This window comes from Poeciliopsis prolifica, unplaced genomic scaffold (assembly GCF_027474105.1).
Source record: "Poeciliopsis prolifica strain line A6 unplaced genomic scaffold, Auburn_PproV2 SCAFFOLD025, whole genome shotgun sequence".
NCBI classification, from domain to species: domain Eukaryota; kingdom Metazoa; phylum Chordata; class Actinopteri; order Cyprinodontiformes; family Poeciliidae; genus Poeciliopsis; species Poeciliopsis prolifica.
In genome coordinates, this window is record NW_026562400.1 from 530,727 (window position 1) to 557,382 (window position 26,656).

At 38.3% G+C, this 26,656-nt stretch overlaps 3 protein-coding genes across 5 annotated transcripts; 1 reads left to right on the top strand and 2 right to left on the bottom strand.

The window, feature by feature from the left end:
• Positions 1-105: 105 nt before the first annotated feature.
• Positions 106-10,517, bottom strand: dnase2 (deoxyribonuclease II, lysosomal). Of its 3 annotated transcripts, XM_055047245.1 has the most exons (8): positions 10,419-10,517; positions 9,637-9,747; positions 9,172-9,269; positions 8,876-9,047; positions 6,249-6,351; positions 5,850-6,014; positions 3,084-3,302; positions 106-3,001 (listed from the first exon to the last, which is right to left on the bottom strand). In XM_055047245.1, exons 2-8 carry the CDS (start codon positions 9,643-9,645, stop codon positions 2,628-2,630), a joined length of 1,140 nt encoding a protein of 379 aa, XP_054903220.1. In that variant the 5' UTR covers positions 9,646-9,747; positions 10,419-10,517; the 3' UTR covers positions 106-2,627. The 3 variants fall into 3 exon arrangements, with proteins under 3 accessions (XP_054903220.1, XP_054903221.1, XP_054903219.1); XM_055047246.1 differs by lacking the exon at positions 9,637-9,747; XM_055047244.1 differs by lacking the exon at positions 10,419-10,517 and having other exon boundaries at positions 9,637-9,891.
• A 2,081-nt stretch (positions 10,518-12,598) lies between these two features.
• On the bottom strand, positions 12,599-16,363 carry LOC129370946 (G-protein-signaling modulator 1). The gene is made up of 5 exons (XM_055047247.1): positions 15,948-16,363; positions 15,133-15,565; positions 14,707-14,872; positions 14,255-14,502; positions 12,599-14,147 (listed from the first exon to the last, which is right to left on the bottom strand). Exons 2-5 carry the CDS (start codon positions 15,547-15,549, stop codon positions 14,007-14,009), a joined length of 972 nt encoding a protein of 323 aa, XP_054903222.1. The 5' UTR covers positions 15,550-15,565; positions 15,948-16,363; the 3' UTR covers positions 12,599-14,006.
• Positions 16,364-18,205: 1,842 nt separating this feature from the next.
• Positions 18,206-26,403, top strand: pbx2 (pre-B-cell leukemia homeobox 2). Its single transcript, XM_055047321.1, has 8 exons — positions 18,206-18,507; positions 19,742-19,815; positions 21,929-22,173; positions 22,576-22,766; positions 22,920-23,055; positions 23,906-24,047; positions 24,168-24,256; positions 25,634-26,403. Exons 1-8 carry the CDS (start codon positions 18,266-18,268, stop codon positions 25,712-25,714), a joined length of 1,200 nt encoding a protein of 399 aa, XP_054903296.1. The 5' UTR covers positions 18,206-18,265; the 3' UTR covers positions 25,715-26,403.
• The last annotated feature ends 253 nt before the right edge of the window (positions 26,404-26,656 follow it).

Here is a 26,656-nt window from a genome sequence, read left to right on the forward strand (position 1 = left end):
TCATGCTGTTGGTCGTCTCATAAGATGCAGTAAAATTCATCTCCATGCATCATGTGAGTGGTGACATTTCAAAGGCAGGGTGACGTATGAAGTCAGACACCTCCGCAGAAGCTTTATTTTTATTTAAAAATTAAAGACAGCCAGCATCTTTATCTACAGAAAAAATCAAGGTCAGACTGAAGGCGGAGAAAAAAAACACTTCACACATCGTTTGACTTAATCACAAGCATTCAGAGAAGTAAAAGAAAATCATCAAATCTGAATCTTTTCTGCCTGATTTCTTGCCAGAATCCTATAAATAATAATGAAAGAAAGAATCCACGTGCTTTTCAAGAAGCAGAGCATGTCAGTCCTCAAGAGAACACCTGCATGCATGAGTGAAAAAACCTCCTTACAGAATCTGCTCTCATCCGTTTGCAGGAGAGTCTCTTCAGTTTCAGCAGCTGTGAAAAACACTTCAGCTATCGCTTTTATTATTGTTAAAGAGACACTTTTACGGGTTTTGTTCTGTTTTCTCCTAACCTCTCCAGCTTGCTGTCAGATTTTGGAACTTGTTCTCCTCACTGCACTGCTCCATTTGCATTAAAAAAAGTCACACTTTGAAATGTTTTTGCCAAGAAAGCATAAGCTGAATGTGTCTCTTTCTGCAAGTATAGAATTATTTTCAGTTTTCTTGAGATGCACACTCTGTGGCTGTTTGCTGTTTACTCATTATAAATAATTTGCTTTAAAAACAAACAATTTGAAGTTAAGTTGAACTGCTGTGCGGAGCTAATGATGATCATCTGAGCTGCATTTTTAGGATCAGTTCAGTTAGACGCACTTTTTTGAAAATCATCCTGAAATCTGCATGCATGAAATGCACCATCCTGGTGCATCTTTGTGGCTCTTTGCAGGTCGTTACTGCCACCTGTTGATTATTGGAATAGTAAAATAAAGACTAAGGATTTTCTCTTACAGTGTACAGACATAACCTCAGCAGCTTACAGTTAAACCAGTGTAAACTTTTACTAATTTGAAACTCTTAAAAAAAATTATCCTGAAATGTTACATTGTCCTCAGCAGCACATAATACACAAAATTATCTAATTTTTTACAAATTTGCAAATGGAATAATTACATTAGACTTTCAAATGACATTCACGAACAGAACGGCCTGATTTGGACATAATTTGGTTTAAATAGAAACCAGTGATGAAGATGTGCTGTAAAATATTTGATTTATAAGAAACTGAGAAGAATGTAGAAAGTAGCGCAAGACAAAGGCCCAATCAGTGAAACCATCTCCATCCTATCAGGAAGTGACCTCTGTTGACCTCTGGCTCCTGGCTGATGCAACCAATCCTCACTGAACACAAGAGTTCAGTCTGAACTGTGAGCAGACATTTCTGTTGCACCACAGAGAAAGGAAACAACTCAGAGAGCAAAGGAAAAACAGTTTCTGCTGTTTGCTGAATCACTTCAGACAAACCGTCTCCTCAATCAAAGGGCTTAGTCGTCATGGCTACCTGCTCCATCACCTCGGTAACAGCAATCCAGATGGAAATAAAAATATTTTCAGACCTTTTTTTTATTATTTATACACTGAAAAAAACTTAAATCAAAATCCAGAATGTATCAGATTTCTGAGAGCAGGAGGCCTTGTCTTTTGGCGCCTGCTGTTTTCTTCCTGTTTGGACTGTCAGACGCTCCAGTAACTGCCGGGAAAAGCTGTGATTCCACAGACTTCTCCTCTCTGTCACCGTTTAAAACCTGCCAGCTCCAAATCACACGGTTTGCATTTTCACCAAATTATGTCCAAACTATATTAACTCATGCGATTAATCTGGAAATTTTAACGTGTTAATATTACGTACTGCACATTAATCTAACTACTGTTTTGAGGGTTACGCCGTTCACAGCAGTGGATTATGGATTTGACACAGGGAGCGACAAACCACAGTGAACATTTTCCATGACAGCAGCAAAGTCAAATATTCACAACTTTCTTGTATCGCAATCCCACGTGTGCACAAGATCGCGTCTGAGATAGAAATGTCAAATGTGCAACACCACCGATTAGGCTGGATGAGGAGAAGCAACGATCACCTTATTGCACAACTCCCACAGAATATGAATGGAGAGACACATTTCTATTGTTTAAAACAAAATGTCTTCCTTCAAACCTTCCTGAAGATAAAAACCTGGAAAACTGAGAATCTTCAGGCGAGAAGATTTGGTTTGAGACGATAAAACTTTTTTGGTGGTTTTTGATATGGGCAGTTGTCCAGGGCGGCATCAAAAAGGGGTTGAGCCCCCAAGAACTAGGAAATAAAACATATCTGTTATCAGCTGGCCCCTGAAAAGGTTTACTACTGGAAGTCTACCTGCTTTTTCTGCTACAAACCCCTCCACAAATAATTGATTACATTTTAATTGATTGGATTGAAGTTAGGCACAGTGATTAATTGTGATTAATCACAGTGATAGAGTCTGATTAATCTGATTATATTGTTCAATTAACTGACAGCACCAGTCCAAACTGGACTTTGTTTTTTGTGTTTTAAAACTGACTCCCGGTATACCAAGCATGTTGAAATATTTCCCATAAGCCCCTGAGCCTAGCGTTATCATGTAGCTTAGCGGACTCAGCACTGGATCGTTCCTCCTCCACAGGCCTCGCACTCCAGCGCCGCCGTCCGGTAAGCCTTCCACACCGTCGGGTCCTGAAGACACACTGTGCCTCCTCCACGCTGTTCCTCCGCCTCATTCCTGTTTATGTCCCCCACGCACACCCAGCCGCCGCCTCGTGACCCATCCCGCGCTGCCCGTGGGCTGACGGCCCACTTGGAGTGGTCCTGTGTGGCCTTGAAGGTGAACGTCTGTCCCGGATTGATGCTCTGGATGTCCAGGACCTTCCAGCCCAATGAGCAGTCAGAAGGGAGGATCCCAGTGGAGCGCACCCAGAACTGAACCAGGAGGTCTGACTTGAGGGCGGGCGCCACCCACGAGTGGTAGAGGTCTGACAGAGGAGAGAGAGGACAGGTGAGACAACGAACCTGAAGCTTTAGAAATTTCTCCAGCCTATAAAACAGAAGGAGCACCCTCATCGAACTTTGCTCCTTTGGCGAAGCTGATGAAGTCGGTGCCGCCTGTTGAGGTCAGAGTCACGCTGCGGTTGGACACAGTTTTCACATGTGGAAACGTCTGAGAGGACAGAAGGTTTTTGTTGCAGACAGCAGCCAGCGCGGGGACGGAGGACGCCAGGGACTCTGGGACGTCACAGTCATACACATTAGGCTGATTGATCTGCAGCTGCTCTCCTGTGGCGCAAAACACATTTGAGTCATTGGACTGGACAATAAATCAAGAACAATACATCTTGCGAATAATTTAATCGAAATCCAATCCAGAACTGCAGAGCATTCTGGGGGATGTAGGCAGAGGAAAGGTTTTTAGCAGCTCAAGCTCTCACAGGCAGCTGAGCAAGTTTGTGACATCAACTAACTCCCTTTTCGGTTATCTAGCAACAACCTGTTGAGTTTCCAGGTTTAACGTTTCACCAATAACTGTTTAAAAAGAAATACTAATTGTGTCGCAAACAGTGTTGATCTTTGAGAATTAGATTATTTTTGTTCCAATTGTAATCTTTAGCTTTTTGTTGTTTTTTTTCAGTTTATTTAGATATTTTTCTTGAATTACTAAATAATTTTGTGTTATTTTTAAGTTTTATTTGTAGGTTAATCATTTTTTTTACATTGTTTTTGTTGTTTTTTTATATCAGGTCGGAAGAACTGCAATTCTTTTAATTACAGGGTCTATAGCTCTTTGAAATTTCAATTGGCGAAATAAAGGACTTTATAAATAAATTGGATTATTATTATTATTATGGGACTTTTTTTTACCAGAGCAGAAGCAGCAGAAAACAATAGCAAATGGAGACATATCTGTTGCTGTCCAAACTGTAAAACACAACTTTAAACATTAGACAAAATATTCCCACAGTGTAGAAATGGCTGACTGAATTTGGATGCTTGATTTAATAAAGATTTTAATCACCACTAAACTTACAAACAGGAATATCTTTTGAAACTTTCCTCTAAATGAGGAAAGTTCTTTACATCTGAATTATCCCTAATTCAGATACTAAGGAGCTGTGTAAGAACCAAATGGCCTTAGTTGGGAAAGTATTGCATGTTTGGACAGATGAGAGTTCTGGTTTCATCAAACTTTGGTTTAGGCCCAGAAGCCTGAGCACAGCTATAAAACTAGTCGTGCTTGCAAAATAAGATCACTGCAGTAGTAATTTAATTATCAAAGCACAACAGCTTTGCCTTTAATTAAAATAAATTGAGTTTCTGCTAAATGGTATATTGGTTCAGGACAAATTAAATGAAATAAAAAGTTAATTAAAGTTAAATTTGTTACTGAAACTACATAAGTTTCTGTCAGCTCAAAGGTTTTTCATTTCTAGGTGACGATTACAAAGCAAATTCCAACAGCAGCAGAGCAGTTTTCAGGATTTATGTGTAAGTGAAATGCTGCAGGTGCCGATAAAAACAAATCTCTGTCTCTGCTGTTTGACCAGATGCCCTCTGCCTGTGTGTCCACATTTTCCCCGGACGCCCAGAACATCTCAGCTGGAGAGGCGAGGACGTGATGAAACAAATCCCTGCCGCAGCATGAGGGCCTCGATCTCTATGGTTACACACCTCCGTCTAATTACATTATCCCAGCTCTGCCATAGCAACTGTGCCAACGGCTGAGTCTGCCAGCGATCTGCGGCGGCGGCTGAGTGACATGGAGACAACACCTGTTTACACTGATTATGCTGTTGTGTCATTACCTGACCGGAATGCTAAACACAACATAATAAATCCTTTACTAAAAGCAGCAGCTTTTAAGGAACTACATTAGCATATTATTTAAATAAAGCTGGCAAACATATAGTTTTTGTATTGTTCCTTAAGAGATTTCTCTTCGAAATATTTAAATAAAAAACATTTATTTCTGCTAAAACACTTGCTCAGACATCAGCGGTCTAATAAAGTTAAGGATTGACCCAGTTTTTTCTGACACATTTAGCTAAGAATCCGATCTAAATTGAATCTTTAGACTTTTTCGGCATGTCTCAAAACTGTTAATGTTATCTCCCAGATATGATGACTTTTCCTGAACATTGCATAAAACTGTGAAAAGATTTATTTTACAGAAGTAGACTCATGTTTATACTGGCATTTTTAGAGAGTGGAACACAATATAAGACTAGCATTACCCTCTGGTGTTCAGCAGCTATGACTTCTGATTTCTTTTATTAAAGTGTTTCTACTTTGAAACAAAATTAAAATCCTTCCAAATTCCAAGGAAACATGTATCATTATATGCTTCTGAGATGCTTGTGAGAGAAAACAAAATCATACCTAAATGTTTCTGCCTTTTCCCTTCAGCGCTCCTCCTGTTCTCACCATCTGAACCATCATGCATTTAAATGTCCTCCTTTAGTTACAACTTCATTTAGGGGAACGACTTTGCCTCAGAGGCCGGCCAATGTCTAATGTGAGTTGTGCAAAGAGGCATGAAAACCTTAAACAGGTTTATATTTTTTCCTTCTTACTCAATGTCACCACATCTTGATTTTATTTTAAATTTTTTCATGTCTGTAATATTCTGAATTAAGTGGAAAACCTTGGCTCCACCTGCAAAATGTCATTTCTAATATAAGTACTAAACTACAATGACAGAGAGGATACATCCTGTTTTCTTAAAGGTGCAGTGCACCACCTAAGTTCTGTATCAGTTCATATTAATACAGGTCAGCATTCTGGGAGGGGCTTAGCATTCCAGCATAAAAGCCTCGACTCCAGTCTTACCGATGGTCTGGAAACGTTCCAGCGGGTAAGTGACGCAGATGAAGTTCTGCCCGTTGTTCACTCCACTACTGGGATAGTAAAACTGCCCTTCCTGATGCTCCGGGGGGAAGTGAGGGGTGCTGTGCACCAACCAAAACCCCTGATTTTTATCCACTAGAACGACACCTAAAGGTCAGAGATGATAAAAGTGTTAGCAAATTCGTTTACAGACAATGAAACAGGAATAAATCAGGTGAAGCTCTATTTTGTACCAGGTGAGACTGGCAGATATTTTATTAGCAGCAGAATATCTCTTCTCTACATGAGTACCAAATTATGTCCAAACCAGATTATTCCCTGAGGCAGCTGAACTGTTTTCCACTCTGTTTCTGAACACAGGGTGACATTGAGGTGCCTGACCTTTCGTGTGACCTTTGCTGCTCCCGCTGCCTTCAGCCCATCTGTCACCGTATTCCTCAGAAGGCGGCTGGTCGTTGTACAAGATGTACGCTACCTCCGAATTCTGTGAAAACAAAAATGTTTTCTTTAAATCACCGATTCTAAATTCACACAAAGATTTTGCACGGATCCTAAACTGAAAACAGCCAAATAATTTTTCAAAAAATGACATTTTTTAAGTCTCAAAGAGAATCTCTGCCATGGACTGATTGCGGACGAGAGTGTGGTTATGTCTGACACGTCCAGGTCTGATATTTCCATCCAGCAGAAGATGTGATTCTGTTGCACTCGACTGGTTTGCAGCAGAGTTTGAATTGCCTGGGACATCTCAGGCATCTCATAATAAGGCTCTGGATGTCATTTTTGGAGGAGACCCAGAGTTTTCTGGATGAATTATGCATCCCATCTGGCCTTGAAACACTTTGGGAACCCCTACGAAATGTCTCTGGTTTCTCTGTTTGACCAGTTTTCTTCACAGTATGGTCTCTGTTGAGCAGAAACCAAAGGATGGACAAACAGGCTGAGTTTAAGGAATTAATATTGAACTTTGCATCGCGACTTTTACCGGCATTAAGAATAAACTGGCCCAGTCCAAAAATAAAAGCACATTTTCACTTCTCCTACTGATTGTCTTAGTTTTAAGGCACTCAATAGCCTTAAGCATGGTGGTCAAAAAAATGCTTAGCACCATGTTCTGTTTACATCTTAAAAAAGGGAAGTCGCACTGCTGCAGATGAAATGCAGCAGTGCGACTTCCATTCAGGAATATATCTGAACACCTTTTTCTGATCTCTAACACTTCACTTGTCAAATTGCAGACTTCAGAGCAACATACATGCAAAAAAAACATTAAAAATTTACAATATTCTGGGATTTCCTTTTGTAGCATTAATATTTTCAGCAATGTTCTTAAAGAAATTTGTATCATTTTTTAAGTAAATGAAGATTTTTTTAAATAATCAGGTTGTTTTTCTTGGTGGAGGCAGATGTGCACCAAAACAGTCAGAAACATTTTCTGTTTAATTATTTCCTACCCATAGATTTGTTTCTGTGACCAATTGAAAAACTACAGAGTGAACAAACAGGGCACAAAGCAACCCTTTTCTGTAGTTCCTGGTGGATTTCTGGTCTAAATAGCAGAAGATTATTTTAAAACACACTCTAAGGGCTCTAAACCTAGATCTGATATAAATGTCTCTTTAAGGCACATGTACGACCATGCAAAATATAATTTCTTCATATTTTCCTCCCAAGTAGTCAGACTTTCTTGTAAACTTGTAAAATAATTGTGGGAACTTCAGATTTGTGATTTGCAGCTTTGAATCTACTGTTTGATTTAAACATATCTCAGCATAGGGAGGGACTGGGAATCTGAGCAAACTTGGCAACCTGTTGTTTCTTTTGATGCACAGCCTCCACATGCGCATCATGAACGAGAACGTGTCTGCAGGCCCTCAGTGGCAAAAATCAACTTATGAATGATAAAAATGATAAGATTCAAGTCTGATCTTACAGAAGCACCAAAAAACAAGAAATCAAGTCTACTGTAAAGCCAGCAGAATGTGAAAATTGCATTATGTTATTTATTTTTAAATATAAATAACCCAATATCCATATTGGGTTGCTTATATTGGTAGAACTCAATATTTTTTAGAATTGGGTTCTACTAGAAATATGGCACCATCTGCACTTTCTGAAAGAAATATTTATTAAATTTACTTAAAAAAAACAAAAAATACAACAGCTTAGTACAATGGTGTATTGTAGATTTATCTTTTAAATACAAGAATAAAGTCATAATATTATGGAAGTAAATTTTTAGTAGGATAAAGATGCAATATTATCAAAAGAAAGCAGAAAGATTAGCTGAAAAACATTGTTTCAATGACAGCAAAGCTGCAACAGAGCTATGAAGATTTGACATCACCACCTTGTCAAGTCCATGTGATACTTGACAAGAATCGCATGTAACAAGCTTATTTTTTTCAAAATGAACTTGTTTGCTAAAAAGACAGAGACTTGTGTCAACAAATAGTGTTGTGGGCAATATTTCTTTGGTCATTTATCAGTAAAAACAGCTCAAAGACATACTTGAAAATGTCCTATTTATTTATTTTTTTTAAGCAAGCTCTGATTTAATTGCCATTATGTAGCCTCCACTACAACTAAGACACGCCTCAGGCATGATGGAGTAAAAGAGAAGAAGTAGAAACTGCAGGAGCAGGAAGTGTACAGCAAATACTTTACATGAAAAACTTATTCTAAAGTATTTTTGTGTCAGTGCAACATGATTTATTTTTTGCATTCACTTTCTATGCCACTGCTTTTAGTCACACTTTAAATCAGATTAGTTTTTATGAGGCTGAGACGGTAAAAACTGAAATATCTGCTGCCTGTGGCCGTTTTTTTTTTAGTTCAACCTGAACATGTGAATATGAAGGAAGTGAAAACTGCTTCATAATTCATTTTTAAAGAATGCTGACCATCAACTATAGGTGTTTTTCTAAAGAAAGGGATGTAAAACCCACAATTTTTAGCATCGTCCTCTGATCTGCTGCAGATAAAAAGGAAACCTGATGGAAACTGACCTTTTCCTGTGAGTACAGCTGTCCGACAGTCTGGCCCAAAGCTCCCTTGGTGTCATTCACCGTCACCTTCCCCTCCGTCCATCCTTCACTCCCTTTGTCCAGCAATAAATATGTCTCTCCCTTAAACTCGTGTGTTCTGCCACTTTCTTTAGGGAGTTTGTACAGGTAAAACCTTATTTAAACATAAAAGGACAGCAGAGAATTAATTCCAGAGAAGCCAAAAGTTACACAATGTATTCAACTGTGATTTAAACTCTCAGATTTCTGCGAATTTTGGCAGTAAAATTAATATTTACCAGTCAACGGCGTCACCTTGGTCGTTGTAGCAGCTGATTGAAGATGCGTCGCCCCCTGGTGGCGCACGCATAATCAGCAGGGACAGGATCAGAAACATCTATAAAGAAAAGAAGCATGTTTTCATTTTAAAAAACAAATCATATTAAAGCACATTAAACTATGCTTTAATATATTTTAAATAAGAAAATAGATTATTGTGAACTCAAACAAAAAACAACACTTCAAAAGCATTTTGAAATAAGACCTGTTCTTGAGTGTTTATAATAAAAAATATATAAGCAGCAAACTGTTCTTAAATCTGCACTCATTACAGAAAAAATAGTAATGAGTGCAGCATTGTAATTAGAACAGAATTTCATTAAAAATAGTCATTTAGTAATTTAAAAAACATCACATTTTTAATGAAGCAGGTCAAATGGAGCTTATAGAATGGAAACAATCATAAAGTCAATATTTCATCATACCATCGACATTGTTTACCACTTCCTGGTTTCTCTGGGAGTTTTTCTTGTTATTTTGTTCAGCAAAGAAGGACTTAGAAAGTTTTCCAAATACTCCTTGAGTAATGCTGAGGTCTGTGGAAATCCGATGAAGTTTTTAGTCCATTTCATTCATGTTTCCCAACCTCTAGATTGACTTAAAACTGCTGCTCTTCCTCCAGGATGATTTCTGACTGTGTACAGCAGCAGCAGATTTATTAAGTGAGAGCTGATGCTTCTCCCAGGTCCTGATTTACTGTTTTACTAATGTTTTCGTATAGACATGACTTTCATATCCTGCTTCAGAAAACAGTTTAAGCCTCACTTCTTCTTTTGATTTGTTAAGTTTTTTTTTCTTCTACCTTCCTCATCTTTATAGACAAACAAACTGCCCACTAAAGCAAAAACATCTCAAATACCTCGGTTAAAGCTGAGCGAAAACAAAATGTAAAACTGTAATTTTCCAATTTTTCATAGTTTTATTTTTAGTCTGGACACTAAAAGTGAATGACTAAACAGTATTTTAATTAATAAGTTATTCATAAATCAGTCTCCAAGACACAAACTTTTGTGTAGGAAATAGGCATGTTTAAGCTCAAACATAAGAAGTAATACATTAAAGTCTAACTTATGTTCTGTATTATAAGCTAACATATCCTCTATCTTTGATTTAAACTGGCAGTTCGCAAACTCCTTCAGCTGGTCATTAAACTACACCGACGCTCTCATTGAAAGTTTTAGTCTCATTTAGTCCGGTTTATACAAACCTCAACTAAGTTCGCTTCACTGTAGTCAATTCAAAAACGTCTCAATGAGTAAACAGATTCTGTGAAGTCCAAATTTCCTTTCCATCCACATCCTGGTTTTGGTCAGAACTGCCGCTGTTCGCTAATCCCGCGAGGATATGATCGTGACGTCATCAAAAGGCAAACTGCGACCGGAAACAAGCCACATCTCCAACAGACAGCACTTTTATTAGGAAATTTAAATAACTAATATTACTGTAGACGCATGCTGAGTACTTTGTCTTGGTTTATGTTTACTGTTAAGTCCTGTTTTTTTCAGAAACTTCTTGGATGCTTCTGATCACACGATCAATCACAAGTTTTCAGGAAGACTTTTTCTATAGACAATATATTTCTATATAACATGCTTTATTTGCTGTGTTATCTGAGGTGTTGTCAGTGTTATATTATAATCTATCATTAATCCTCACAGATTCAAAGCAAAATTGTGTAATATTTATTCACATTTTATTTTAAAAAATAGCATGTCAAACATGATTTATATTTACATCAATAATTAATACAAAAAGATGTATTAATTTTATATTATATTCTTATTTTTATCATCATCCTAATTTCTAGATTTCTGCCAGTCCTCTATTCAAATCAGACCTCTTGCTGGCCTTCTCCAAAACAGAGATAATGGTTCAGGTCAGAAGAAAACTAATAGTAGAATTTAATTACTTTGAACTCGAATATGGATAATTTTAGGCTTGACTATGTTTGTTAAACCGCAGTCACCATTGGGACATGGTTTATATCCGACATTCAGTTTCAAATGCTAAGCTGCTTAGAGTTTTGATCTTGATACCTTGAGCAACTCTATTTTTTTATATCATGACAATCTAAAAGAGATAGCTAAACATAGCTGAATTAGACAAATAAATCTAAATAAAACCCATGTTGACATGACTGATATTTCTTCTTTGACAAGTGACCTTTAATCCTCCTGACGAGGAACAAACTGGCTGAATATACACACTCAACTCTTGGAAGAGCACTTTCTAGCACATTCATCCTAAAAGTGGAACTAAATCAGCTTTTCCTGTTTCATAATATTTGCTGAAGTGTGCAGCTTTAGATGTGTTGCATGTTCTTCTCCTTTTTCTCTTTGCTGAAAGCATTGCAGGTGGTGGTCAGTGATCTGATATCTTGGCCTAAATCTCCTGTTTGAGGAAGTGACACGGCATCCTCTCGTCACCTCTGACCTCCCCCTGCGTGGGCCGATAACTACTTCCTCAAACAGGTTTCCTCTGAGCTGAGAGGACACAGTGCAGAGCAGAAGAAGAGAAGGTCACCAGTTTCCATGCGACCCCTAGTAGGTGTTGACATGAGGTGGCCTTCATTACTGCCGTTTTGAAAAGCAGTTTGATCGCTCATGTTCTGTTTAACACCAAATACTGCACAGCAAAAATAAAACCAGAAAACTTCAGTAAAACTTATTTAGCAACCTATTTAGATTAATAAACTATACTTAAATGTAATTATTTTTAACTAAGCCTAATATTTATAAAAGGTAGCAAGAAACACGGTATTTGCAGCTTATCTCTTTGTCATTACAGAAGCAAAGTATAAAATTCAGGAAGTTGGTTAGAAAAATACACCTTGTACTCCATTTAGCTTGTTAAATATTGACATCCTTATTTTTGCCTTATTTGTTCCTTAAGAGGAACATCATAAGTCATGTTGTTCTACCATAAATAGTTAAATTCATGTGCAGCTGGATGTTTTTGAAAAGATATCAGGAAATGCTCCCTTCCCAAGGGAATTACTGTTAATAATAAACTCAGCAGTATTTTTTTTTTCATAGTTTCACCAAAATGCCTTAAAGGGGAATTTCCCAACACATGGATACGGTTGTCCATTTCTGACTCTCCAATTTTTGAGTAGAAACTCATACTTTTACATTTTTTCCCAGTTTTGATTTTCTGTATCAAGAGTACAACACGTGTTAAATAGTAAACATCTAATATTTTTTACTATAATAACCAACATCACATCCTCTCTGTAATGAAGTGCTATTCTCTGTTTTGCTCAGATTTCAGGCATTACTGCTACTGAAGAAATTATCCTCTGCTGAAATCCAATGATGTAGTTAGTCCTTTCTTTCTTCTGATGGTAATTTTGAGAAAGAAATTTCACAAATGAACAAATCTAATGGCTCAGACGCACATTTGGTTTATTATGGAAGAGAACTTTCATATATCACTTAAGCACTGCATGACTTTTTGGTTCTCCTTTTTATCTTGTTGGTAAAACAAAACAAAAAAAAAAAAACAACAGTAGAGGTCAAAATACTTTCTCCTCAACTTCCAAAAGAGCTAGTCTATTCTGATCACATTTGCCAGGAAAAAAAACTACAGCAATGGTAAACATTTTTAGTAGCAATGTATTCATTTCCAGGACTTGCTGGAGCTTACAAGTCACTGGCCTCAGAATCAAAAGGTTATACTATCAGGAGTTTTGTGTCTTTGTACTTTCTCCAATTAGATGGCCCGTCCTCAAACTGGTTAATTGGAGAATTTGGGGTAAATATACACATTTCTGTACCACAAACTCAGAGGTGTCATTCCAGAACAAGAAGGGTGCTTTTTGAAGTTATATTATGGGGAAACGCGTCTGCAGCTTACACTGGAACTTAAAGATTGCTTTCATGAAGCACACAGATTACTTTGTTGAAATAACTGGGTACCTGCAGAGATCAAGCTGTGTTATGAGGTATCTTGTAACCTGGTACTTTCCAGAACATTATTAGTTAGTTTCTAGAACTTAGAGGTTTCAGGAACAACCTCTAAGTACTTTCTCTAGAACCTGTGGGTCAGTTACTACAATTCAAAGGTTATGCTGTAAAAAGGTACTTTCTTGAACTATTACAAGGAGATATTTAACCTAATGCTTTTATGAACTTACTTTGCAAAACTCGTGTTACATTTCAAAACACTAAGATTACTTTCAAGAAATATGCTTTGTTATGAGTCTTGCAACTTGGTACTTTGCTGAATTTAGAAGGTACATTGTGGATCTTGGAGGTTTCTTTCCATATCTTATAAGTTCTTTTACTAAACATAAATGCAATAGTCGCTGAAATTCACAGAAAGTAAATGTACAGATTGCTCAAAGTAAAATATATATCACAGAAAATATGTGCAAATTCCAGAGAATAACCACAATTTTCAGAAACAAGCCTCTAAGATCCAACAAATAACCTGAAAGGTTTGGAAAGTAATATCTACACTCTATAAACTAACTGTACTCTGAAAAATATCTTTTCGGTTTCAAGAAGTAACCTCCAAGTTTTAGAAAGCAGCCCTCAATGTCCCTCAGAGTACAATTCTTTTTTGCCACACTTTTTTTTATTGGAAACATTTCCTAATGTTACATTAAAAGCTTTATTAATCAAATTTTAGCGTTTTTGCTACAATCTTGACAACTTTAACACTGACTAACACTCAGGAGGAGTTATTCAGCAGGAGTTATGAAACCCCTGCTTATACAGAAAATCAAAGCAAAAAAAGAGAGGCTAAGACACTCATTGGCTCTGACTGCTGGCCGCAGTTTCTATTTTTTGTCTCAGATTTTCAGCAAGATTGGCAGTTCAGTCCTCTGCTCATCCATTCGCCCACCCTGCACTTTCAGTAGGAGAGAGAAGAAGTCTTCATCGTCCATGGGGCCCGGGGCCCTGCTGCGCTGGTCCTCCAGCCGGCCCTGAGCCTGTGCGTTACAGCAAAGGGAGGAATTAGAATCGACAAGTGGATACACCGACTATTTTATTTTTTTAAATTACAGCACAAATCCTAACAATAACAAATCCTCCTTACTTGTGTTGTCAGAATCATATCGTACAGATCATCTTTAGGGGCAGGAACATCTTTGGGGACGGGAACTGGTTCAGGTTTTTTCACTGAAGTCAGATGCTTTAAGCTGCCTCGAAAGCTTCTAGATTTTGGTTTTGGGCGAAGAGAGCCTCCCAGCTGTGCTCTCTGGTCATCCAGGCGGCGAGCTTGTGCGGTAGCAACCAAGTCAAAAAACTCCTCTTTCTGCAGTGAAGTCATGGAGGAAAAGACAACTGGAAAGAAAAAAAACAAGTAATTCAGTAGAGTTTTAACCATCAAAGATGGAGAAACATAAAAGTACTGAAACCCTGCTCATAGGTTTTGTGGTTGTTTCTTTTCTTCTCCATCAAAATGAGTCAGAGTCATGTCATGGAAACAGCTGAAACAGCTGCATGAGTTTCATCAGTTTCAGTGGAACCTCACGAGCACGCACCCACCTCTGTTCGCCGGTTTCCTGGTGTTGGGCTCCGAGTGGCACCTCCTCCTCCTGATCCCGCCCTCCAACCTGAAGGAGCATCGCTGATCGTTGAGCCGCCTGCCCTCCTGCAGGGTGCAGAGCAGCTCAAACAGCGAGTCCGGGAAGTCAGGGGTTAACCGGTGAGCCTGAGAGGAGGTGGCAAAGGTGGAGAGAGACGAAGAGAGGTTTCTGACTGAGTGGCACACAATGTTTGTTGGCACAGCAAAGGAATCCACTCCACTCCTACGTAATCCCACATGATGCATAACAAAATAAATCTTACAAATTTCCATGGATGTGTGTGTGTTTTCCTTGGACTGAATGTTGTTTAAGTCAATATCATAATAAGTGTTATGATTACCTTCTTCTGAACAACTAACTGATTCAGAGGTTTTAGTTTACCCACCTTTTTTGCATCTTCATCTTGGTTCTTGTCCCCTTCGGGTTGCTGCTCAGAGGAATTTTCCTCCTCTGTCTTGCCAGCTTGTGTCTGCTCTTCGCTTTCGTTTTTGTCTAAGTTTAGTCCATCATCTCTCTTCTCACTATCCTCCAGTTTATCAACCTCTGAATGTTCCTCCTCTGTGCTGCTCTGCTGCTTTTCCAACTTTAGCTCCTCTGAATGCGTCTCCCTATTCGGTGCAGCATCATAATTCTCGTCCTCCCTCGGGTGTTCCTCTTTCTTTTCGAGAGCAGAGTCTTCACCACAACTTTGCAAGATGGCATCTGAGCTGCTCACTGGCTCTCCTGTGGTTGTGTCTCCGTCCTCGGTGATGATGAGAGGCTCCAGCAGCTCCTCCACAGAAAATTCAATGTTGCTCTCCATTATTGTGTGTCAAACTCTGAGCAGAAGAAACACAAAGCAGATTCTTTATTATAGACGCAACAGAGAGAGAAAACGGTTCCTCTTCTGATGGTCGGGCAGCAGACAGGACATGTACGGTATTAACAGACAGGTGTTTACTGACTTGAAGACTGATTTTGAGGTTTTTTGTTTGTCCCTCCTTCAGAAACCAGTTTAGCAAGTTCTCACCTCTTTAAACAGCACTATAGAATCTACTCTTCTGTTGGGTTTTTTAACAACTAACATGTATAGCGTGGCTAAAAGAGTTGAATGGACTATTTAGACTTTAGTAATGAAGATAGTTTCTTTTTAAGATTTTAATCCCGTGAGATTCCCCCATAAACATTACTTTTACTACAAGTTAAGTAAACCGGTCTTACCTTTGTCGTTTGGACTTTATCTCCTCACAACATCATCTCTTGAAGTGATCACAGACGGGGTACAGCATTTTTTGCTTCGTCCCTCGTCTGTTCAATATCTCTATGTAGGCAAGAAGGGAAACAAATATGCTGTGAAGTATTTCACATACCAGCGCAACAAGTTCTCCCTCTCGCTGTCTGTATTGCAGTCTTCTGCCTCTCCGCTCTATTCTTCCTGTTCCTCTCTCCTCTCAGCCCACCCCTATTTACATGCCCCACATTTGCCTCGTCTGACTGTCATGAACTACATCTCTAAAACAAACTAAATAACTCCTGTCATGCAATTGCTTCAGTCCAGGTGTAGTCTGAAACAGAGGAGTCTGTAACCTGATCTTAAACTATGAGCATGCTGTGCATCTGCTGCTTAAGTTGCTATGCATTTGAACATGTCAGGCCCCATTGCAACTTGTTGAAACACGCACAGCTCTTCTGCACTTCACTGTTGTGGTTTTGGCTCACATCCTGTTGACTTGAAGCTAAAACGAGAAGTAGAGAAACAAGCCGTCTTAAGTCAGATTGTTGTTTCACAAAATACATATAAGGCTTCATCCGTTTGTAGACAGATTTCAATCTTTACTTTAACAAGAACACAAGCAGCTTCCAGGGTATTGAGCCAAATTTTATTTGATCCTGTATTTTTTTTTTTGTTGTTTAGGCATTCTTCTATTCAGTCATAGACACAAACACTTCTGCTCTATGAAAACTTGTTGCTGTGGTCTCAGCAGAATTTCTCCACCAGATAAAAAAATGCTGTTGTCATATTTGTCACATGCTGTTCAGCATTTGTATGGAGCTCCACAAGTGCCAGAATAAAAAATAAAAATGGAGGTCAATGACCTCCGTAATTGTTTTGAGCAAAGTATCCCAAATTGAAATTATCTGGAACCAATGTGATTAGAACATTTAAATATTTAGTTGTCCTCTTATTTGCTAACTTATAATAATATATTTTAAATATCCAGCTTTTCTGGATGTTAGTGTTCTCTGACATGCAGCAGCATCAGGAGTCTGAAGGCTTCTTGTTTCTTTGCAAACAAGTTAGATAGCAGAAAAGTAGAAATGTTTATTGAGAATTGACAGACTTCTCCGCTGAATTGAACTTGTTCATCTAAGGCTGCGTTCACACAGCAGGTCTTGACGATCAATTCCAATTTTTGGTTAAAATTTGAATTCTTTTTTGTGGCTATGTGAACAATTTACAACCCCAAGATGATATACATGCACAGAAGAACATAGAAGTCATGCAGCATCGTTCTGTTCACATTGGTAATTAAGTATGGAGTCTTCTATGGATCACTTTTCATGTCTGTTCAGCAATGGCATCTGATTGTATTGTCACAAAATCGCAAGACAAAGGAAGCTAATAAAAAGAAACAGAAATAATGGAAATTGCCTATCCTGGAGCATTGGCAGCAACTTCTTTAAAGAAGTCTGTTTGGCAAAGTCAGAATCAAACAGCTATGTGATTGTATATGGTAAAATTTTCTGCCATAAGTAGAGAGCACACATTTTCAGTCTGAAAACAGAACTTCATGGCTTTGTTGTCAAAACTTATAATGCTTATAATGCTTGTACCAAGTACCAAGAGTTGGATCGGTACTCGACAGAAGTCACACATGGGGTTCCTCAAGGTAGGACCCCTTTTATTTTATATCTATATGCTCGCACTAGCTCAGGTCAACAGGAAATAAGATTATCTAGCTTAACTACACACACAATACACACAATGTTATCAGGTGGATGTGCCATTACTTTCTGCAGCTGGACAGAAAAAAAAACAAAGTTATTATCTTTGGACCTATAGAGGAATGATCAAGAACAAAGCAAATCTTCAGGTACTACAGCTAGAAACCAACAATTAAGACAGAAATTTAGGTAAACCTAAATAAACCTTCAAATCCACATAAAGACAGCATAATCTGCCTTCTATTACTTCAAGAATATTTCCAGTATTAAAGAACTAAAGTCTCAGCAACGTCTGGAGAAACTCATGCATGCATTTATCTTTAGTCACATTAATTACTACAACAGTTTCATGCATCTGGGATTCTGATGCAAATAGTTTGTTTATGGTAATAATATGTATTTCCAAAAATATAAGTATTTATATTATTTTTTTCTCCGTGCACTCTCTGGCCTCCACACGTTTGCCTGTTTTGCACTTCTGGCTGTCAGTCGCTAGGGGACCCTGCTCTGTGAGATGCCTCGGTTCGGGTAATGCTGTGTTGCCTGTCAGAGCACAGTCGGGCTGCAGTCGTCGCCGCTGTGCGTCGCCAAAGATGTTGCAACAGCAGCCTCTGACTGGCAATGGGCCATCCAACGGCCGGGGACTCGGCGTGAGCGGCCACCCCGGGATGCATGCGCTCAACTCGGTTCATCAACCCTCCCAGCACCGGTCGGACGGAGGCGAGTCGGGCCTCGAGGGCACAGAAAACGGACATGAAACCCGCAGAGATATTGGTGACATACTGCAACAAATAATGACCATCACCGACCAAAGTTTGGACGAGGCACAAGCAAAGTTAGTGACAGTTTTGATTGTTTAATGTAGAAAGTTGCCGTCACCGTGGCTGCGTTTTGTTTTGGCTCTGTGACGCTTTGGAAACTTTCCTGAACTTCACTCTATTGTTTAGATTGATTAGCCAGTAGCTAAACAGTTAGCCTTCTCATAAAAATAAAGCTGTTTTTGTTATTATATTCTCGCGCTCATATGATGTCGGAGTAAAATGAGACTTTTTGTTATTTGATGTTAGTTTTAAAACACATTTCCTTCAAGCAGCGATTGTTGATCGCAACCATTGTTAGCCTTCTCGAGACTGAAGTTAGCTTCCGTTTCGAAATTCCTTTAAGGGGTTTTAGAACAATTCTGTTTCAAAATTGATTTTTCCACTATAATTGAAAATCCCTTAAACGTCTTTGTGTATCTTGTGAAATATTTAAACTTATTCAATAGCGAAACAGTTGCTTAAATGTTTGTCTTGGCATTTAGACCAGATTACTTTCAAATCCATTTAAAAAACACACGACTTCAACTGGTCTAACCTGATCAAAACAAAGTTAATGACGTGTAATAAAATCCGTACTTTCATAAATGAATATTTGCTTGCTGATTTTTGTTTACTTGCAATTATTTCAGTTATCTTTAGCTGTATTTGAAAGACTTTTTAAAATGAGTGTAGACTAAAACAGCCAAGGTTTAACTTGTTTAGTTGCCTACATTTTAAGTTGCATAATGTCTCAAGGTGGTCCACCTGGTAGATTTTTTTTATTAATATACAGTGGTGTTTGGGATAACCTGTGGTTAGTTCAAAGGGAAAAAAAATACTCAAATTCTGATAAGATTTAATATAGACCGTATTAACTGGATATTCAAGATGATTAAAGGCATTGACTGTTGTTCCAAATCATATGCTATCTTCGGCGTTTAGCCTGCGCTAATCGAGGCTAACTTGCTAAAGCTAAGAGAAGCAGCTAACACCTTTAACGTAAAGAAAATGCATTTCTTTACAAGATTGCGTTGCATTTTACTACACAACATCAAAACGGGGATGGTACGTTGGTTACAATGTTCAGTGAGGTTACATTTATGGATTTTCTTGTCTTTCAGCTATCTTAAAGCTAACGGTGTTGCTAACTTGCTAAACGTAGTCGCTATAGAACTTTCATGTATTTTTCGCTCGGGTTTCATGCTGTCAGCATTTTTTATTGCTCTTTGTACTTTCAACAAGTCATGATGTTTCCTTCGTGTCCCACAGGAAACACGCACTAAACTGTCACCGAATGAAGCCCGCATTGTTCAGCGTTCTTTGCGAGATCAAGGAAAAAACGGGTAGGTTATTTACACACAGGCGTACTGTCTGTCACCAAGAACATGATGTTGATCTGTGGGGCTGTGCAACTGGAGCCATCAGCAGCCCTCGTTTAAATTGTGTCATCACAAGCCAATAATATGATCAAAACACAATGCTTGTGTGAGGATAAAGACAAAAGTTGCTCTTATTTACTTAGATTTGTGTCAGTAGTTGCAATAAACACAGTCCATCTAGATGTTGTTTTGGCCACATTGTTTATCTTATAACCTACTCTTGACCATAGCACTGAAACAACAAACTCTGTACTTATTAATAGACTGATGGATTGAAGCAAACATAGATATTGTGTCAGTTAGCATATTGATTATTGTGCAGCTTTACCACCTTATTTACGTCTGTTAATACTCACATTTGCTCAAATGATCGTCATGTTGCCAAATAAAGCTGCTCTCTTTTTTATAGTTGTCCCAATTCAATGAGAATATTTGTTCTTCTTTAATAAAATGTTGATAAAAATTAAGTTGCCAAGTTGTTGTTTGTGTAATGCATAATTGTCGGCGCAATTGTTAGATGTGACAGGATGTATTAAGATGCAGGTTCCACTTCACTTTATTTCTGTGTAGATTTGTGAGTAAACATCTGCACCATACCTGCTTACTCAGTGCTTGTCTTTGAGAAAAAAGTTTGGAGATATATATATTTTTTACTATCTGTGTATCAGTGGTGGTCAAAATATGGAAAAAAAAATCAACTCCATTAAAACCAAAAGTCTCTGAAAAAGTTAACACGACTCTCAGAAATGCTTATTTGAAAATCCAAACATAATATTGAGCTTCACCCTTTAGAAATATCTGAGAATTGTAGCCCTTCTCAGACCAGAATAAGTAGCTATAAACTTTTGTGGGAGAGTTTTGTTGTTGTTGTTGTATAAACCCATTTCCAGGCATCCAGTTATGGCTAGACTGTAGCTGTTTGTACAAAGAGAACAAACTTCAAAGTGCTTTAACCAACATTAAACATAATATTGTGATATTGTTACATAATTGCAATGATATTTATTAAACACAACTTACATTGTGCCTGGCAAATTCCTGGAACTGTCTTTATCTTGGTCATTTAAATCTACATCAGTTGTTGAAATAAAGTCTATCCTGGTGGTGAAATATGTTATTAGTGTACAGGATTTTAATAGAATGCATCTGAAATGTTATTGCTTACCAAGTCGAGTCTCCAAAGAGTCCTTTTTTGATTGTGATATTGCAAACACTGATAGATCTCTGAACAGGATGGTGTTTTATCTTTGAGTTGTGGTTTGCTGCTTTTTGAGTGAGCTGATGGTGTGAAATATAAGAGCGAGTTCAGATGCAGATATGAACAGAATGGAAAAGTTTGGCTTATGTTTTTTAGTTGCCTCCTTCCTTATCTGAATAAGTATGGGGGGGATGGTGAATGAATAAACAGCTGTGTTTCTGGGCAACATTTCTATTCCTGTAGTATAATATTAATTCTGAATATAAATAAATTGATTAATATAAAATTTAATTCAAAGAATTAGTGAAGTTAACTTGCCTTAAAATGTTTCTTTTGTTTAAATTGCTGTGAAATTGACCATAATTTATAAAATAAAGACCAAGTTACATAAAAGATGACTTGAGTCACGTAAGTAAAACTATATTCTATTAAAATAAGCAGTGGTATTTGAAGTGTTGTTCCTTTCTTTAGAACATTTAATTTACAATTGGTTTTATATATTGATACTAAGTGTTTGCATTTAGATATTAAAATGTAATAAAACAGCCTGGAAAGAGGGTGGCAATGGCTGGGAATTCATTAGAATCTAACAAACCTCAAGCAAAGGCGCATAAATTATTTGGTCTAGTTTTTATCATAAATATTCAGTTTTGCTTCTGCATATTGAGTTGCATATTTAACAAATGCAAACAATATATTTCTCATGACTGTGGGATTTAGATCTGATTGGTCCAACAGATTCCAGTCTGTTCATGTTCCATGGTTACTGATGGAGTACCACGAGGTTTTGTGTTTGGACACATTCATTTTTACTAGGAGAATGCCATGAAAAGTTTTCTTTTAGTGAAAGTTGAAGCACAAACATGTTCTAACCGACAGGCCTATCTATGAGGAACACCCAGGAGGAGGAACCTCAGGATCCTCAGCTGGTGCGTTTGGACAACATGCTGCTGGCGGAGGGCGTCGCCGGGCCGGAGAAAGGAGGCGGGGCCGCTGCCGCTGTGTCCGCCGCCACCAGCTCTGGAGGGATGTCGCCCGACAGCTCGCTCGAGCACTCCGACTACAAAAGCAAGTTGAGCCAGATTCGCAGTATCTACCACACTGAGCTGGAGAAGTATGAGCAGGTACCGTGTCGCTGACATTGCCTGTACACGCTTGCCTGTTCTGACGCTGCCCTCCAGGAGTGTAAATCCTTTGGCATGTTAGGCCACGCATTCGCAGAAAATACGTCTTTAGAGTGGGTGGACAGAGGGGGGAGTTGCTTTCATTCTTGTAGTTATAAGTTCCACAGCCGAGTGGGTACATTTAGCAATGTTAACTTTCTAAAATAGATTTTTCCACAGCTGTTTAATGTTATACTTTAGTTTTTTGCATTTGTCAAGTTATTTAATGTTCTCAGATCTCCTTGTCTTAAAAAGCTTTTCAGGGTTTCCTTTCCCTCAAAATCAATACAGATACATTGTTTGTAATTCCTGTATAAATTTAATCCCTTCCTTTTGTTTCTCTCATATGTGAACTTTACTCAGGCATGCACTGAATTCACCACTCACGTCATGAACCTGCTGAGGGAGCAGTCACGCACACGGCCCGTGACTCCGCGGGAGATTGAGCGCATGGTGGCCATCATCCACCGCAAGTTCAGCTCTATCCAGACCCAGCTCAAGCAGAGCACGTGTGAGGCCGTCATGATCCTGAGGTCCCGCTTCCTGGACGCCAGGTGAAAAAAATGAGAATAATCCTGCGTTGATTTGATCAAAGATCAAAAAACATTCTAAGATGGCTTGAATAGTTGTTTGTCCTGTTAAATTTGTATTTTTCAATTTCTTCAGTTTTCATTCCCTTAGAGCTCACCATGTTTCTCTCTCCTCAGGCGTAAGAGGCGCAACTTCAGCAAACAGGCCACAGAGGTTCTCAACGAGTATTTCTACTCCCACCTGTCCAACCCTTACCCCAGTGAAGAAGCCAAAGAGGAACTTGCCAAACAGTGTGGAATCACCGTCTCTCAGGTCAGCCGCTGTCCGTACGGGAAGAGACGAGCTGGCAGGATGTGACGGAAAATTAGATAAAATGTATTGAAAAAAATTGGAGAGTAAATTTACACCCAAAAAATCTGAAATACTGTGATGATTTCACATATTTACAAGAAAAGTTTGGATATTCTTTAATGTTGAATAGTTGCATATTTACAAGATGCAAACAAACATTTTTAATGATTAAAGGCTTAAATTTATCATGTTAAACAAAATATTTCTCTGTCATTTTATAGTCCGAAATTTGTAACTTGTATATTTGTATTTAGAGTCAGACATTCGCAACAGAAAGGTTGGGGTGATAAATGTCGAGATGAGTTTACCACTGCTGTGGTCCTGACCTTTCTTTTATCCTAAACACCTTAACTAAAGTGAACGTTCACAACTTAACCAAACTTAACAGGAAATTATGTTGAAAATTGGTAAAATAAGATTTGTTTGTCAGAAGTTGCACATCCTTTTCCTGCAGTTAGGTGTTTCAAACAGGATTCTAATCAGACATTGAGATGAAATAATGAGATGATTCTTTATTTTTTTGGTTTTTATGAGGTTATAATGATGCTGCTGAGATAAGATGCTAATTCCTGTTTCGATTTTCTTTTTTTTTTTTTGTTGCCATAAATCACAAACGTCTGTTATTCGGCAAGTTGCTAAAGTCTTGTTGTGTAAATAAACCAGCAGAGATATGTGATGTTCTGGCAGGAGTTGAATTGAAACTATTACTAAATCTGTTATTCAACACTCATAGCTGAAACCACATGTTTTGTATTGGTATTTGTAAGAAACCCATAATTTGGGTGTTATTTTTTCAATCATTTTTACCCAGGTCTCCAACTGGTTTGGCAACAAACGCATCCGCTACAAGAAAAATATCGGCAAGTTCCAAGAGGAGGCCAACCTTTACGCCATGAAGACGGCTTTAGGAGCCAGACCGGGAGACGATTCTCCGCACACTCCAAACTCCACAGGCACGAGACGATGAAGGCTCCCGCTGGAGCCCTGGAGGCTATTTAGCTTCCTACTCAGAAAAAAATCAACAGAGACGTAATGCTGTGGATGAAAACGAAAGATTTCTTCTTTGTTTTCAGGGTCGGGGTCGTTCTCCCTGTCCGGCTCAGCGGACATGTTCCTCGGGGTTTCATCTGTGAATGGCGAGCAGTCCGCCTACCAGATGCAGGTGCTGCACATTGATTCATTTAAATATCAAAACCAGTAAAGTTGCATGCAGACATCTCTCTCAAGACTAAGCCTCATGTTGTTACTCAGATCGATGTTGTTGTTCTTCAACCCGACACAAGAGGGCGATAAAGTTACATTCCTGAACAGACGTGCATATGTGAGCTGCTGCTTCGTACATTTAGATGGAATGGGAGAGAATTATTATTTTCTGTTGAGTTTTGGGGTCAGAATTAGACATGGTGGGCATAAGGAACTGATCTGATGTTAATATTTGAAAATATTTTGAAGAAGGACCCCAGATCTTGTCAAATCTGACACTTTGCAGCTGTTTCCATACCTATAGTTCTTACAGGAACATAATTGTTTCTGGGTTTTGTTTCAGGTGAAGTCATATGAGTAGTAGTTCTGAGAAAGCACCCAGAGTTTGTTTTAAACTGACATAACACCTCAGCTTTGAAAGCACCTGATTCAAACAACAACAGCAAACTTTCTGATCACTCTTCCAGTAACTAATCAAAAAGTCTTTATTTTTTTTGTAAGCATAAACACTGTCATAAAATAATAATACTGTTGTTATCAGAACATTTCTATCATTTATTGAGAAATATTTAACTGTGTGAGGCAGCTGTAATAAAAAGAAACATGAAGTCATGTGACATCATGCTTATGGCCTGTTTTTAAAGTTCAATGTCTCAGCCTTTGGAGATTACTCTATCGTAAGAAAGTTATTGGAATATGATAGACGGTATGAGTTTTGGCAGAAATCGAGATTAAGTTTGTTATTAACACGCTAATCTATTTTACATAATTCTACATGACAAAAAATACGTAAACTTGTTGCTAAGCCGAACTGAATGTTTGCTTAGCATTACTTTTCTCTTACTTCACTGCCAAAGCACCAGAAAACCAATATTTTCTTCTTACTGACATTGATTTTAAAGCTTGTTTATACTTTCTTTTCATGCTTTCCTTCTAAATATTGTCAGATCTTTTCATTTTACATTACCTTTTGCTTAGTGCCACACAAAGAAGAAAATAAAATGGCAGATGTTGACATTACCCAAAGCGTTTCACACCAAAGACATACATACATTAATGTGCAGAGGCCAGTTAGACCAATCAGGGTTTAAGTGATACCAGTTTCTAAAGACGTTTTAAAAGTCTGACCTGCAGATTTTTTATTTTCTTTCTAAAATCAAACACTTACTAAAACAAATTGACCAGAGAGTAAAAAAATGTTGCAGGTTCCTTTTTTATAGAGGTGGGACCAAACAAGAAATGTAGTAAAAAGAGGTTATATGCAAATTCATAGATTGATTTTCAGTATATTGCATTTTTATTGCTGATGTTGATTTTGTCTCTTTGGATCCCTCAGGCTAACGGAAACTGGCAGGGTCGGACCTCGCCCCCCTCCGGCACTTCGCCCCGCACCGACCACTCAGACAACTCCGACTGATGGCCCCGTCCCGCCGGCACAGAACGACAGAAAGATTGACGAGGGAAAAGACAGACAGAATGATATCACCCTTCCCACTTGGCTGCAGTTGTTTTTGTATAATGTTTGGTTATTTTAAATGTCCCTTGTTGGTTGTTTTTTTTTTGTTTTGTTTTGTTTGGAAAGCCGCCCAGCATAGGTCATCATTATGTCTGTATGATTAGCTGAGTGCACAGACGGTAGAGTGAGTGTGTGTTGAGTGCATGGGGTTTGGGTTTTATCATTGGGGCTCGTAGGGTTTCTTTTCCACTTGTTACTAAAATGTATTTGTGGTGGGGAAGATGTGAGAGGTGGAACCGCATTATCTTTTGTTTTTAGCACACTATATCATTTTATTAATATTATTATTGCTTGTATTTTTAGTTTAACAAGTGTTTTGGTTTTAACAGCTCAGAAAGGGAGTGCATTTAGTGAATGAGAGGGCAATAGAGAAAAATCCAAAGATTTGTGTGTTTGTTTCTCTGTTTCATGTTGTTTAGTTCCTCCTTTTCTCTTTTTTACTGGCCTGTCCCTGGAAATGAATGAGGGTGTGTCTGAGTCCATATTATTGGTTTGACTGAGTAAAAGCAGTGCTGTCTTTTTTCTGTACAGTGAAACACCTGTATTCTCTCTACCTCTTTTACAATAAAGACTCTCTGTATTCACAAGCAGCTGCTGAGCCACTCATCCTTTGTGCAGACCTGGTGGTCGGATTAGAAAAAGATACCTCAGAGGTTATGAAGGCACATTTTTACAAGAGCAAAAAGCCTTAGAACAACACAAATTTTGCTTTCAAGCAGTCACACCTTATGGCAATCTGTTAAAGAAGTTTGATTAATCCTGAAAACTTTGGATGTACTGTTTTATTCAGTCTGGATAAGACAGTATGACTTAATAGAAATGAAAAACAGTTCAATGAATCTC